The sequence below is a fragment of the Neopsephotus bourkii genome, unplaced genomic scaffold, assembly GCF_033783945.1.
Source record: "Neopsephotus bourkii isolate Nb327-2 ecotype Australia unplaced genomic scaffold, CSIRO-AGI_Nbou_v1 NB_860, whole genome shotgun sequence".
Lineage (NCBI taxonomy): Eukaryota > Metazoa > Chordata > Aves > Psittaciformes > Psittacidae > Neopsephotus > Neopsephotus bourkii.
In genome coordinates this window covers 126,187-141,824 of record NW_026901356.1, presented here as the reverse complement: position 1 = coordinate 141,824, position 15,638 = coordinate 126,187, and the positions used below count along the sequence as shown (strand labels likewise).

Sequence of the window (15,638 nt, the reverse complement as noted above, 5' to 3'; positions counted from 1 at the left end):
TGCAAATGAGGTTGCCTTTCCTTCCAAAAGAGACCTTTTTTCAATTGAGGTCCCTAATAGAACAAGCAACTGCTCTGCATCAGTGCCATACGCACAACAGAAAACAAAGTCCACCATAAGGCTACCCTATTTAAGTCCTGGGTTTAAAAGATTGATATTCAATTGTGACTGAGATCAAATACCAAATCCTAATGAGCTGTTTTTCTCTGGAATTACTAAGCTACAAATTATCCATGGAGGTGCTCTTTGTTCTCATCAATGTTATCTAATTCTTACTTCTCCTTCCTCAATATCAGTTTGCAGTTTTAAGCAAAAACGTGTATTAACATCTGAGGATGGAGATGTGTTCTTTTCTAAAGGATGGCTCGGCAAAAAAAATAGTAAATATGAATTATTTTTTTTCCATTTTCCTCTGACATAATTCTTCAGAGGCCATAGGCTGCATTACCTTTGGAAGGGATAAAAAGCATGAAGTCATATATTTAATAATAAAAATTTAATCTTTGAGAGTATTATTGATGAAAGTCATTTCAGAAAAAGCAGTTTCTGCCAAAGTAGTTAAAAATAGCCACAAAATACTATACAGATGGCTCAAAAGATCTAACACACTATTATGCAGAGATGCAGGCTCTAGGACACTGCTTTTTTATAGGCATACCTTTGGATACAAGTAGAAAAACATAAATTGTGGGGGGGAAGAGACTGATTTTCTTCAAAACTCTCAGTGTTTTGAAAACTGCACTACCTTGAACTCTGCCACAGCTTTTGAAAACTGGAGGTTTCACTCTCCATGCACCATCTGAACAAAGAACAAGAGAAAACCATGGTGGCACTTTTTAATGACAGCCTTCTAACATGAACACCTCCTCACCCTGTCAAGAAGGCAAAAAGAAAGAAAAGAACACCAGAACTCTAACCTGAGAAATATCCCAGGGATATAAATGTTGTGGGGGTTTTTCTCTTTTTGCCTCCCTGTGGAAGATTCCTAGACACTCAAGAGACAGGAGAACTTGGTCCTATTCTTTCCAGCCTTGAAAAGATGCTTTTGGTGTACCAAAACCAGTACTTGTCTCCTCAGCTAGACCAAAGTGCTCCAAGTAAGCAGAGAAACAAATGCTGTCTGGCTTATTTTATCTCCCATCTTCAAAGTTACTTCTCTTCAGCACGTGAGTTTGAATATTATGTTACCTGGCAATAGGTACTGGCTTTGTTTCTAAAAACGTTTAAATTATTTTCTGTTTGTTTTCAGGATCTATTACCATCTTTTCTTTTTTTTTTTTTTTTTTAATGTGCTTCCTATGTGATTGAAGAATCCATATAAAAAGAATGCCCTTTCAATTCCCCCCAAAAATGAAGCTTGGCCTTAATGCAAGTGAAGCATACAAGGCACAGCTGTGATGGGCCGTTGGCCATTTCATGAGGATTACCACTATTCTGTAAAAAAGGGAATTTAGGGCACTGTTTCATGAGCAGCTAGAAAACAAACAGTGCATTTAGTCAAAATCTCAGCCACAGTGAGTTACAAATAACAGTAAGTGAAACCTTAAAGTAGGAGAACGATATAAAATGCCAAATTTGAAAGAAAACCTACAAAAAAAATACCGTGTTCTCTTCTGCTAAGGGGCTCAGTGCCTATGAACTTCAGAGTAGCAGATTCTCAGCTTCTTTTCAATACCTCATGATTACATGATGAGTTCTTGATTACTATCAAAAGAAGCATGACCAGCAGGTTGAAAGAGGTGATCCTGCCCCTCTTGCGAGACCCCACAATTGGAGCGCTGTGTGCAGTTTTGGCGTACTCAACATAATGACATGGAGCTGTCGAAGCAAGTCCAGAGGAGGGCCACAAGGATGATCAGGGGACTGGAGCACCTCCCGTATGAAGACAGGCTGAGAAAGTTGGGGCTGTTCAGCCTGGAGAAGAGAAGGCTGCGTGGAGACCTCATAGCAGCCTTCCAGTATCTGAAGGGGGCCTATAGGGATGCTGGGGATGGACTCTTCATCAGGGACTGTAGTGATAGGACAAGGGGGAATGGGTTTAAACATAAACAGGGGAAGTTCAGGGTAGATGTAAGGAAGAAGTTTTTTATTGTGAGGGCAGTGAAACACTAGAGCATGCTGCCTAGAGAAGTGGTAAATGCTCCACCCCTGGCAGCCTTCAAGGCCAGGCTGAACAGAGACTTGGGCAACATAGTGTAGTGTGAGATGTCCCTGCCCATGGCGGGGGGCAGGGGGTGGGGGGTGGGGGTGGAACTACATGGTCTTATGGTCCTTTCCAATCCTAACTATTCTATGATTGTATACCTTATATTTGCTTAGTTTTTCTGCAGCCCTTAAATCATGTTTTCATGCTGTCTGCCCCCCACCCCTAAAAGCTGTAGACTGAGAAAAACAGAGAGTGAACTCATTCAGGTGGATTTAGCACACATCACACTGCATGCGAGATGTTTGTGAAAGCAACACATATACTAGTTGAAGTTCTATAGGCTCTGTAGCTCCTCTCTTTTCCAAAGCCTTATGACTGCCAAGGCACCTTCATCAGAATCTCCTCAGGAATAAGGGAGTGAGAACAACAATCTACTCAATAAGTAACTGACAAAACTCACTAGGTTACTATTAAGTTTAATGACTACTGCTAAAATGCCATTTCATAAACCACATAGTGCAGCTTTGTTTCCAGCAACTAAATTTCATCCCTGAACTTGAACATAATGAAATTAGTGTTTGGGTGTTTTCTGAAGATTATTACCGAACAGCTGAATAGCTCCTGAAGAGCCTTGAGAAGGACTCTCCAGCTGCTAATCACTGCTGTAATATAATAAATATTTTCTTATTAAAAACTAAGGATTAACACTGTGGCTCCAAGTCATCTGATGCTTTTATCAGCATATCTAAAGAAGAAAAAAAAAAATTTTATACAAATTAATTTGCTTTGAACCTGACTAAACTAGACATTTTACAGTCTGAAACACCACCAGTCCTTAATGCACATAAGTTAGCCATTAAATGCAGAACCTCTACAGCAAGGAACTAAATTTATTATGGAATTACCAGAATGGAATAAGTGCCTTGAATTATTTATTTTCCACTAACCATTCAAAGAGAATGATAACTTGAATGAAGCAGTAAGTGAACCCATGGTTTATAAATGAAGTATATCGTATTAAGTCATAATTTATGGCATATTGTAATCTCAGAAATAAAAGACAGTTTGGTAACAACTAAAACGACAGGAAGAGGGAAAAGGGATGCTCACAGTGAAAGAAAGCTCGGTTTTGTGTTATCTGTCAAAGCAGAATTAGAAAAAATATAGTGAAAATATCAGTTGCAGGATAAAGAAAAAGTTTGCTATGGGAATTATCTTTTTTTCTCTCACAAGCACAATAAAGATTTTGTAGTGATGATAATCGTAACCAAAAATTCACCTTCGTATTTGTTGATTGTTTGTAACAAAAAACCCCAGACAAATAAACACCCATCTCCAAGGCCTGACCCAAAGTTCTCTTCGCACCTGTAATGCCTGAGTCCCCCTCACAACCACAGCTCTTGTTCTTTCCCAAGATCTATACTCTGATCAGGATATGGCACGACGAGTAACATCAGAAACGAATACCAGCAGCAAACTCCAGCGGGTGAACGACCTCCCCGCACCACGCGACTGGTCTCTGCCAAATCACCTGTACTACAACCCCAACAACAACGCTGCGCACCGTGCATCCAGGAGAACAGTTTACGACGAGCAGGCAGATGGAGGAGGCTGAACCGAACCGCACCGGGCCGGGCCGGGCCGTCAGCCCCACCGATCGCCGGGCGCCCACCCCCACAGACACACACCCCGGGCGCTGTAGCCTCGTTTACCTGAAAATCCCCCAGATGCCCGAAACATCGACACGGCTCCGGAGCTCAGCACAGATGATGCACCGGGAACTTGCACGGGAACCGCAGCGGGAACCCGCACCCGCTGGGGGCGGAGTGTCTTCCCTCCCTCCCTGGGCACCTGCACCCCCGCCATCCCTGGTGACAAAGGGGCTCCCACTGACCTTTCTGCTGCCGAAAGGACTGGATGGAGCCCGAGTGGTGAACCATCTTGACGGAGCACAGTGCCAGCCCGCCGGCTCCGGGAGGGGCGGCAACCCAGCCGCGCGGCCTGGCCCGCCCCGGCCCAGCTCGGCCCGCCCTGGCCCGCACCTCTCAACGCCGCCGTTGCTCTGGCAACAGGCGGAGCGGAGAGGAGCGGCCCCGCCCGCCGCACAGCGGAGGCCAAGTCAATGGCTCCTGTAGCAGCCCGCCAGGGAGAGGCAGTAATTCGGTGGTGAGAGACGTGTTCGGAGGCGGCGCTGCCTGCACCTCGCAGGGAACGGGAGTTCAGCCGGCTTCGGCCGCCGTCGCTGCGCCGCGGAGCGGGGACCGACGCGGTCCCTTTGGGCGGGAGAGTCCGCGCGGCCCCTGTGAGGGGAGCGAAGCCCCTGGCACCCGCCTGGGAGGCCAGTTTGGTGGTCCCTGTCGCTCCCTGTGACCCTGGGGCTCTCTCTCAAAGTCATCAGTTACCCGGTGTTACCGGGGAGCTGAAGGTAAGCCGCGTATAAACCGCACCTCCTTTACACAGCAGGATTCATCTAGGCGTTGGGTGATGTTTGTATTTCAGCCCCTCCGTTCCAGTTTCACCATAAGCCTGTGTTGCATCGCCACCTTTTTTCCTCATTATTATATTATACAACTTACAGTCTTATTCTTACTGAAGATAGCATTAAACTGCACAGTCAAAGCCTGATGTGACCCATTTCTGTGCTATTCGAGTTATAATTTCCCTTTTCTCCACAGTGTACACCAAGATGCTCATTCCAGATAATATATTCAGATTCATAAGGCTTTAATTTCTTTCCCTGTTTCTCCCTCTGTTCACATTATTCTCTCTGGAATCTAAGTATCATTCAGTTCCTGTACAATGTTTTGGTTTTGATTTTTCTACTGCAATAGTCTGTTTTCCCAGTCCTCCTAAATTCAGTCAATCCAATATTCCAGACTGCAGCTACCACTAACTCCTCTCTTCCATTTAGGGATACATGTTATTTACTCGACAGAAGTCTATTGAGTCAGCTATTGTAACCATTGCAGGTAGTGGCCAAATCTGTATCATTCCTTCAAGGTTTGTGGTTCTATTTATGTGCTAGAAGATGTACTAGAGATTCACTCTGACAGAAAGCAAAGCTAGAACTGTAGTTGACTGGGGCTTGCAGTATACCTTCTGCTTTAACAGACACATGATTACCATGCCTTGCTACAGGCTAGTCTGTACTAAAACTGTACTACTTTGACTGTGTTAGTTTACTTAAATAATGACAATGAATACACATTTTTCATATAAGGATGGTTTTCCATTATGACAACACACTAAACAGCTGTATATAAACCAATACATCCATACACGGGCTCTTAGATAAGGAAAATAAAAATTGCATCCTAATGGGGGAGGTGTTCTCCAGCACTTCTCTCTAGAGTGTGCCAGACATCACTCTTACATAAAGAGCAGCTGACACATCCAGCTATTACCATAAAGGAACAAAATAACTTAACCTCCTCAGGCTAGCTGACCAAATTTGGGTTTGTTTGGAACACTTGCAGAAGCCTTGTTGTCAGTTAGTTTAGGAAAAGATGCAGAATCTATGATGCTGTGAAGGCATTATCCTACTCATTTGTTAGGCTCCAGTGGCTTTCTGCATACTGAGGCATTCCTCTGCACTTCTGCAGTTTAGGAAAACCTGCTGGGAACAGCTCTTTCCTGCTGAGAGACAGCACTATAGATGTTGCATGGCAGAATAATGCAAGTGGAGATCAGCCAGGTTGGCTCTTGTTGATCAACAAATGCTGGAAACCCAGGAGCAAGCCAAAAGAAGAGGTAGAATCAAGTCTTTGTTTTTTAATTGCAAGCTTTAATGTAGATGTTAGAAAGGGTAAGTAGGGATTAAAACAAATCTATACCCAGGAGCTGGGAGACACCAGGGAGAAAAAAAACAAGTATAATACAAACTATCAGCTGAGGGGTTAATCATGATGCAAACAGCAAGTGTAGTTCTTTCACTGTAATGGCCTAAACCTTTATAAGGTTCTAGGCCAGAGCGATTTCTCTGAGAGACCTTGGCTGACACTTTTGACTTGTAGATGAACATGATGTTGCCTTTCTTACTAGAAGAAAACAAGAGAGGTCCATTATTTGCTTTCTTATGATAATAATCAATAAAATACAGAGGAGAAGAAAAGATGCTGATAACTAAAATTACAGCCTAAAGAGGTTATCTCACACACACTTGGAAAAGAGCCTTTCAGCTGCCTGGTACTCAGGGCCATCCATCTGATTTCTGATCACAGTCCTCTATGAAAAGTTATCTAATTCTTGAATTGAAACAGATTTATCTGACCCTGTTAATGCACAAAATGATGGGGAGAGAAAGGCAAGCCGAGGTATTGCTTAGAAACACAGAAGAAAATTTAAATTCTGAGTACAGAAATGAGGTGGGTTTTTTTTCACCTGCTTCTTAATAATAAAGCTCTATTTCTGGCAGTAGACATGCACTGTCGAATGAATACTCTGTCTTTTGAAATCATTGGTTATAATAAGCTAAGTCTTGCATTATCTCTCTCTAACGTTTTATAAACCTTTTCTAAAATAGATCAAAACTCTGGACTTAGTGAAGAGATCAGGATCAAACTAGACTTAATGCTTGTATCTCTACAAGTCAACAGAACCCAAATCATAACTCAAAAGCTTGAGGCTGATGTAGCTCCCCATCTTCCTGATTTCTTGCTCAGGTTTGAGGCATTCTACAACTACCTGAAAGGAGGATGGAGCCAGGTTGCTGGTCCCTTTTCCCAAGTAACAAGTGATAGGACAAAAGGTAACAGCATCAAACTGCACCAAGGCAGGTTTAAACAGAGTGTGAGTAAGATTTCTTTCCCGAGAGGGTGTTCCAGCATTGGAACAGGCTGCCCAGGGCAGTGGTGGAGTCACCTTCCTTGAAGTGTTCACAAACTGTGCCGACAACACCCTCAGTGACATGGTTTTATGATAGCCTTGGCAGTGCTGAGAAATGGTTGGACTTAATGATCTTAAAGGTCTTTTCCAACCTAGTTGATTCTGTGATTCTATGATTTAGTTTTGACATGAAAATTAACTCTATTTGATAGGCACACCTTTTTCATGAGATAACTTCTATTCTCTCCTGACAAAGACTAAGACCTACTATTTTGGTCTTGCTTCATCATAATATGTGTAGCTCTATGTATGTCTATGTTGCAATCTGAAAAAATTTGGCTTGAGAAGAACAGGAGGGCTGAGTCACCATATTTGCTTTCCATCAGGGAGTTGTTTTGCTGTTAAAACAGGCTATGAGAGAGTGATGTTTTAAATTAAATTTTGTACTTCCATGGCACTTTTCAGAAAGTCACCTGAAGTAGAACCTTAAATTAAAACCTAAATAGCCAGTGAAAAGTGGCAGATACCAATTATTTTCTTAAGAAGTATAGCCATCTCAAAAGTTAATTATAGCCAGCTGTTAACTATTGCCTGGAAAGAAAACTAAACTTACTCCAAAAGAAACTCGCGAGGTGCAATGAGTGCAAAATTCTGCACCTGAATATACTCTGCACATCAACTCAGGCTGAGCAGCATCTCTGATGGGAAGGACCTGAAGGTTATGGGTAACACCAGCTTGAACAGCAGCCAGCTGTGCACTTGTACCACAAATAAGGCTAACACTAGGAGAAATATAGCCAGCAGTCTTAAGGGTTATTACTTGCCTTCATTTGGCATGACTGCAGCTGCACCTGCAATTTTGTGTCTAGCTTTACCACTTCACATCCTCTCCATTCAGCAAAGATGTTGGAAAGATAGACAAAGATGGACAGGGGTCTACAATATGTAAACTGTAAGGAGTTAAACAAAACGGGTTTATTTAATCTGAAAAATAAACTAAGGAGTCCCAGCAGCCTACAATTACTTGAAAGTCACTTACAAAGATGACAGTGCCAAGCTCTTTTTAGTGCTAAAAGATCAGATTAGTGGCAACAGCCACACATGATATATGAGCATATGAGGTTCAGTTTGAACACTATGTTTGTACAGCACTGGTAATGTACCACCAGAACAGCTTACTCATAAAGTAGTAAAATATCTATCCTTGAAGGTTTTCAAAACTTGCCCTGGCCACACTGCGCCTGACCCAGTTTGGTGATGGCAATGATAAAGCTTCATAACAGGAGGCTGGATTAGATGAACTTCAGTGGTGATAACAGAGGATGTAAAGCAAATGCAAGGGAGTTGGAACAAGGAAGTAGACACATTTTGTACCAATTTTTATGCAGTGCATTTAAACAGTATTAAAAAAAATGCTTACAGAATTGTCGAGTCCATCTCGTTCAAGGAGGGCAGCTCTGTACTATTCAAAGCCCTGCAGCGCAAAATTAGCCTTGTTCAATATATGCAGCAAAATTGTTTGCAAATATTCTGATCTTACTGAAAACAATGGGAGTTTTGCCATAGGCAGTAGAACAAGGAGAAGACCCTTTTTTAGCTCTAGTAAAACTGTCAGTCATTATGGAGAAGGTCTAGAAAGCAGATTATGGAGCATGCTAAAATGTGTTGTAGATGAATGGCAAGGGGGCTGAAACTAGATTGTCTTAAGGTCCTTTCCAACCCTAACTATTCTATGATTCTATGAATTGAAAAATTGAACATTTCTATAAAGAATTTTCTTCATGTTGCTGAGACACTAACCCTTGACGTGTCACTGATCTCTGTATTTTAATACATCATTTCTCTGGTGATTTAAGAGACCTTTTCTCCCTGGCTAGATAAAATTTTCTTACATCCATGGAATTGACTGTGTTTTCTGAATGATGTAAAGTGTTTGGGCCTTGATTCTGTAGCTCAATATAATTTCATGCTCACTTTTAAGTCTGTGGTTTAGGGATTCACATTTACGTCCTAATCATTTCCTGAATAAAGTTACTTTTCCAGTTTAGGCCTCCACTTGTCCAGCTAACACAACAAGCAGAAAGAAACTTACATTGCATATGTTTACAAAAATTTTATTTCCTATATCAAAGCAGCGCAGTTTTATTCAAAACTGTTCGGGTCAAAATGTCAAAGTAAAGTTACTTTGAATTTTAGAATTACAAGGAGTTTATCATTATTGTGCCAGGTATACACTAGGATCCTTGGAACAACCCTATACAGAAGTGTAACGATACTGAAATGTTGGTTTGCTAAAATATCCTTCTACAATCATAATAAGAGACTATAAAGAAAACACTAATGTCAAGTAACAGGTGAAGAGGAAAAAGCAGACTTATAACAGCAGCATCCGATACACACATGTATCCAAATTTTCGAGGTAGGCAACCTTCTATGTAGTCATACTTTTCTTTTCTATTATACATCTCAGTTTTCTTACTTCACATTTTATATGAAGCAAACAAGGAAGACTGTTGTATCCAACTCTCCAGTGCCAACTACCAAACTTCTGCAATATGATTCTCTTTCTGATTAGCAGCCTAATTTGTCCAGTAAAGAAGAAAATAATCAGACCAAAAAATAAAATCATTATCAATGAGGAAATTGCCTATTATCTACTTCACATTTCTATGGCATGGGATCATTCTGCATATCAGTGCATTTCTTCTCTAGTACCCTGTGCTCAGCACAGGAGCCTCAAGAGTGACAGTAGTAGAAACCTTTAGAAAAAAAAATATTGACATGGTCCTTCTCTGAAGAGTCTACATTTACATTTTTAGAAAAGAAGTTATCATTTAAACATTTGTTCCTAGATTTCCTATTGTTTCTGGGGTCACCAGCTTCTTGGTTTAGAGATTAAGTCTCCAGTATTGCTCAGTGCATTTCCGACAGCCAATTCTTTCATCATCTCCAGGCTCATTCTGTTGAGAATCTCTTAGTTTTTACTATTTTGAGTTTTTTGGCCACCTACTTGCTCTTTTTCCCAACTAAAACTTTTCACTCCTTCTCCCCCTCCCCAAAAAAAAGCCAAAAGGCACTTTACAAACTATTAAAAAGAGCAGCAAGCAAAGGCAATACAGGAGGAATGAGCACATTTTATGGACATAGCCAGCAGTCTAGTATACCAAACCTATACCTGCACTAAGCTATTTCCACACACATCAAAACAGAAACAGTATGGCAACAGTATATGAGCTTGATATGTTACTTGCACAAGAGGGAGATGTAAAATCAACTGATGTGGTTCATTCAGGAAAGACAGTCTATCCTGCTATACATTTCTTTACAGAACTTGGTCAGCATGGTCCAACTCCACAGCTGAAAATCCTAGGATTACAGTAATATGAACAAAATAGTTCAACAAAACCATTAGGATATCCTCTTTGCAGCAGCTAGTACAGTGATGTAATGTTATATGCATAGCATATGCATAGCAATATTAGACTTTTCCTTTCTAACCTGTGTAAAACACAAGTTCAGTGACAGTCATTTTAAATTTATCTCCCAGCATGCCTGCATTCCTTGTCAACTAACATGCCATTTTCCAAAGCAAGAAGAGCTAATGAGGATTTCTTCAAAGATGACAATTTCTTCATTGCAGCAGCATCATAACAGGGTGCTTAAATCAGTGTCTTCACAGAAATTACTCTCTTCAACATCATGCTCACAAGCAGCTTTGTCCTTATTTCCTGCTACGTTACTAGACTAGATTGTGGCTGCAAAACCCCACACCAGGTACTAAAACCTCATTCCAGCTCTCCACAACAAGCGTGGCATGTATTTTCTCCATCAGCTCATCTGAGAGTGGAATGATGATAAACACATGAACTGCAAGCCCACACACACTTACCATGTATCAATCACCTCCCCATCATTTTGGGAGAAACATACTGAGGTGGGTTATCCCATCCCACAGAGTTATGCATTCCACCACCACAGAACTTGCCTGCTTGGCTATGCCAGGTAAACTCCCACAACATTCGTGCCTCCTAGCATTAGTGCTAGAGACAATGTTTTGCAGAGAAATTAGCCTGGTGCTATCTGGCCTAGCAATCTTATATTCTGACCTTGGAAGAACTGTACCATTACACGGCAAGATAAGCAACAGTAATATTGCAGATGCTTTTTTATAAAGCTGATTTTGCTCAGTGTACGTAAATCACATCCAAGTGTAATAATGTGGTCTTTAAACAGAAAACAAACAAACAAAAAAAGCTTTCTTTTTAGCTCAAATGTACAATGCTTTGTTGCATAACTGTGTATTTTATAGGCCTCTTCAAAATACCAAAGACTGATGGAAAAGTGGGGTAAGATTTTTCAAACATAACATATTTGTGATCACAAATTGCTTTTAATTTGGTCGTGATTAAGGAACGTCTCTGAAAATTTCAAATAATTATAAAAAAAGCTTGCATATTTCTGTTTTAAAAAGTCATGAAGAAAAAAGTTTTGTAATTTGAATACTATGCTGTTGAATTTGTAACTCAGAAAGTCAAAGTAATGCAGTAGTTCATGTCAGCTGAGGAAAAATTAGACATCTGGGAGTGGATGATGGGAGATAGCACTTTCTTTGCCTATGAACACCACATTGATTTAATGCCTCTGTCATAGGGTCGAGTCAAATCAGCTGGTATATTTTTAAAATCTCTAGATTATGCTTTGTTCCTATGCACACACAGTTAATATATTACTCTGTAAAAACATGGATTAGCCTCACCAGGTATATTTATTTTTACACTTGTTACATGAGCCAAGTAAACTCACTGCAGACAGCATATTTATATATTACTCTTATCCTGCACAAAGAGTAATTAAATGCCAAATGCTATAAGAAAAGCCAATCTCTTGGAACATGTAGTACATATTATTAAAGAATAATAAAAAGGAGTATGAATACCATACTGGCCATGGCGGGGGGTCTGGAACTAGATGTTCTTGAGTTTTCCAACCTAACTAGCCAGTATCCTATGAATACTGGACTTGTGGGCTATTTATGAGACACACCTGCAAAATTAGGGTTAACAAAACAAGTTTTTGTTGTTTTGTTTTGTTTTTTTTAAACACACACACACACACACACACACACACACACACCCCCCGTTTCCAATTTAAATTCTTCTTTTCAGTTTCAGGCAGCCTTCTATTTCTCTAGTTTTCTTATCCTGAATCTTTTGCATTTAAAACGTGTCATAAATTGAAAAAGTCAGTTGTGTATGGCCACAGAAACAATACAAAAACACAGTTGGCTTCATATACTTTTAGGTATAATTTTCTAAGTAGTTATAGTGAAATAAAGGTTTACTTCTCTGAGGAGGGCATTTCTAGCTCAACTTTCTCCCTTTTTCTCTTAAGTGGAAATTGAAGATGATGTCAAAGTCTGCAGATATCAGCACAAAAAATATTTTTATTTTTGTAGGGTTTTTTGTTTTGCTTTGTTTTTTTCCTGAGAGAAAAGTGACATGTTTATTTTAGCTTTTTATGGTAGATGGAACGGCGCAAAACATTTTAAACACAATGTTCTTTAGACAAAGCAAATAGTAAGCAAAGAATTTGTTCTGCCTCCCTTCCTTTCACATCTCCTGCATAAGGCATCTCTGCAAGAAACATAACATGATTTTATTTAGCTGTGGGGTGAGAATGCAAAGGAATACATACAGGTACTATCTATATGTAGTCTATAGACTTTATATAGGATGTAAAATAGCAAAGGCTCCTGGGGATTAGTAAGGAGACTATCTTGCTGCCAGGGGAAAACAGACTTCCAAATTCCACCTGAGTTCAACAGAGGAATAGGGATAATGGGTACTTCTTCCCAAACCCACTTTCTAGTTTGGGTTGCTAAATCTATTGGGAAATTTGTTTCCATACTGTTTTATAGTTACTAGCTCTTGAGGTGATAATGCGTTGGCAGAGAAGTGCAAGAATATGTAAGAAGTTTGGCATTCAAGATGACGATAAAAGTTCAAAATTCTTTTATCTTTACTTCAGTAGGAGTGGTTGCTTATTTCCATTTCAATTAGCACAAATGACAATGTTATACATATATCTACAAATAATTAAAAATATCATCTGTTTAAATTCAGGCCAAATTTTCCGTCTTGCTTCATCCCACTGGCTACATTCATGCATGCTACCTTGCAGTCCTCAATTAACAGAAAGCTGGTATCGTTCAGTGTAGTATCTTCAGTTTAAATACAGCAGGTTATTTACCTTTAAGCTGGTAGGAAAATTTGGGGCTCCCTATTTCCAAATCCATTTTTAAAAGGCTTCCATGTGAAATAAATTTAATAGCTGTTCAATACTCAATTCTAAACCACCTGAAAAAAGGCTGATTGTTTTCAATCAAAATGGAATTGCACACAATGGGATTGCATTTTACAACATTAATAAGATGGTTGTAAATTAAGATAATAATAACATAGTCACAGACACAGCTTTCTAAGTCTGCTTTTTCTGTATTAGGCAGGATTTTAGCCATTCAAAATCTTTAGAAATAGCAATGTTTTTGTAATGTGAATATTCATGACTATTGTACTAATATAGAATTATACTGATTAATTACACAGCACTTCATTGTTTTCAGTAAGTTATTCATGCTGGTTACTCTGAAAATGTATTTTTGTAAATTAAACTCTTTTTAAAACACTCATCTGTAAGAGTATCAGTCTTGATCTCCAAATTTATTTGCAGGCATGTAAACCAGATATCTGGTAGAGCATGTTAGTAATCAGTTCTACTTCTATGATCACTATAAAAATAGAAAAAAAAAATCAGCAAATACCTACTTCTTGCTTGCATATAACATTTTGATTTGACATGCTCTAAAGCACTACATCTCCACAGCCTGTTGAATGATGTTCAATGGTTTGTACAGCTCTTCAAGTGAGTGTTGTTCCCAACTATTACTGCTGCAAAAGTAATGTGGACTGACTGTGCTGTATCTTATTTCAGCATCATTTAGAACTATACATATGAAGTAGCTGTCAAGAGCAGAAAACTATTTGTCAGTCTCAACGCACCCAAGGCAAAATCTGCAAACTGTTTTCACATACTCATTTTAACTTTTCATTTGTAAAACACATGAAAAAACCTTGCACTTGAAATCTGTAGATTACATTTCCCTCTGTGAACTTTTGTATGTCATTGTCCAAACCCAAGGACGGCAGTTTCTCAAAATGAAAATGCCAGTTCACCTCAGTCTGTCACATACTTCTTTGTTTCACTGTTTATCTCAAAAGTACATACTGCCAGTGCTGCAGAAGAGCTTGATGACTTATGATGTGCACTCAGGAGTTTAAAAGCAGTGGAAAACATTTATTTTAAATTAATATTGGAGCACTCTTCACTCCTTTATTGATTTAGAAGTGTAAAGAAATCATATTCCACAAAGACTGTGTAAATAGCCAGCAGGTTTGCTAAGAACACCGAGCTGTGTGGTGCAGTCAACACACTGGAGGGAAGGGATGGGATCCAGAGGGACCTGGACAGGCTCAAGAGTGAAACTCTGAAGTTCAACAAGGCCAAGTACAATGTCCTACACCTGTGTCAGAGCTATCCCAAGGACAGCTACAGGCTGGGTGGAGAATAGGTTGACAGCATCTCTGAGGAGAAGGACCTTGGGGTGTTGGTAGATGAGCAGCTCCCCATACCCCATCAGCATATGCTTGAGCCCAGAACCCCCCATAGAGTATGAGGAGCAGGTTGAGGGAGGGGATTCTGCCCCTCTACTGTGATCCTGGTGAAACCTCCCTGCAGTCCTGCGTCCAGCTCCAGGGCAATGGCACAAGAGGGATGTGGAGCAGTTAGAGCGAGTCCAGAGGAGGCCATGGAGATGCTTCAAGGGCTGGAGCAGCTCTGCTCTGGAGATGGGCTGAGAGAGCTGGGCTTGTCCAGCCTGGAGAAGAGAAGGCTTCAGGGAGGCCTTAGAGCAGCTTCCAGTGCCTAAAGGGTCCATAGGATATCTGGAGAGGGACTTTTTACAAGGATGTATGGTGTCAGTGTTCAAGGGCAGGTTGGATGGGGCTTGGAGCAACCTGGTCTAGTGGAAGGTGTCCCTGCCTGTGGCAGGGGGTTGGAACTGAATGAACATTCAGGTCCCTCCAACCTTATCCATTCTGGTTCTATGACAAGTTGCACAGCTGCAAGCATACACTGTGTCACTGGAACCAGATCCTTCAGTTCTCCAAAAGAGTATAGCAGAATACTCAAGGATAGGTTCCCGATACAACATATGTAGAGAAAAAGAGGATAACCTGACAAATGTGCCACTTCCCTCAACCTGTATGCACATGGGAGAAGTCAGCAGATAGGTAGGTGTCAGCCGTTTTACCATCTATTTTAAGCTTCAGAGAAGCAGCATTTTATTTTTAACTACTTCAGCAAAATACTTTGCTACATTACTGTCAAAATCTAAGTTTGTAGCTCTGTTAACCAGTGTGACTGAAGCAAGATGTACTGGAAACTGAGACGACAAATGGTGGTATGCTTATTGGAGAGGAAGCATGACCACTGCAAACCGAGCATTTTAAGGGAGATAGGGCATGTCTAGCAATTTTAACTTTAAACAAATATTCTACATGAAAAACCCCATGTTTTCCATGTTGCTGCTGTTAGCGGTCTTACGAATCAA

At 40.4% G+C, this 15,638-nt stretch overlaps 1 protein-coding gene across 5 annotated transcripts in view; it reads right to left on the bottom strand.

The window, feature by feature from the left end:
* Positions 1–15,638, bottom strand: part of ANO3 (anoctamin 3) — a 207,369-nt gene that overhangs the window by 131,605 nt on the left and 60,126 nt on the right. For 2 of the 5 annotated variants that reach the window (XM_061356557.1, XM_061356558.1), the window contains exon 1: positions 4,041–4,164. The exons of 2 other annotated variants lie outside the window; for them this stretch is intronic. In XM_061356557.1, coding sequence (XP_061212541.1) covers positions 4,041–4,086 — 46 coding nt within the window. In that variant the 5' untranslated portion in view covers positions 4,087–4,164. One more of the 5 variants, XM_061356555.1, reaches the window with a different exon arrangement.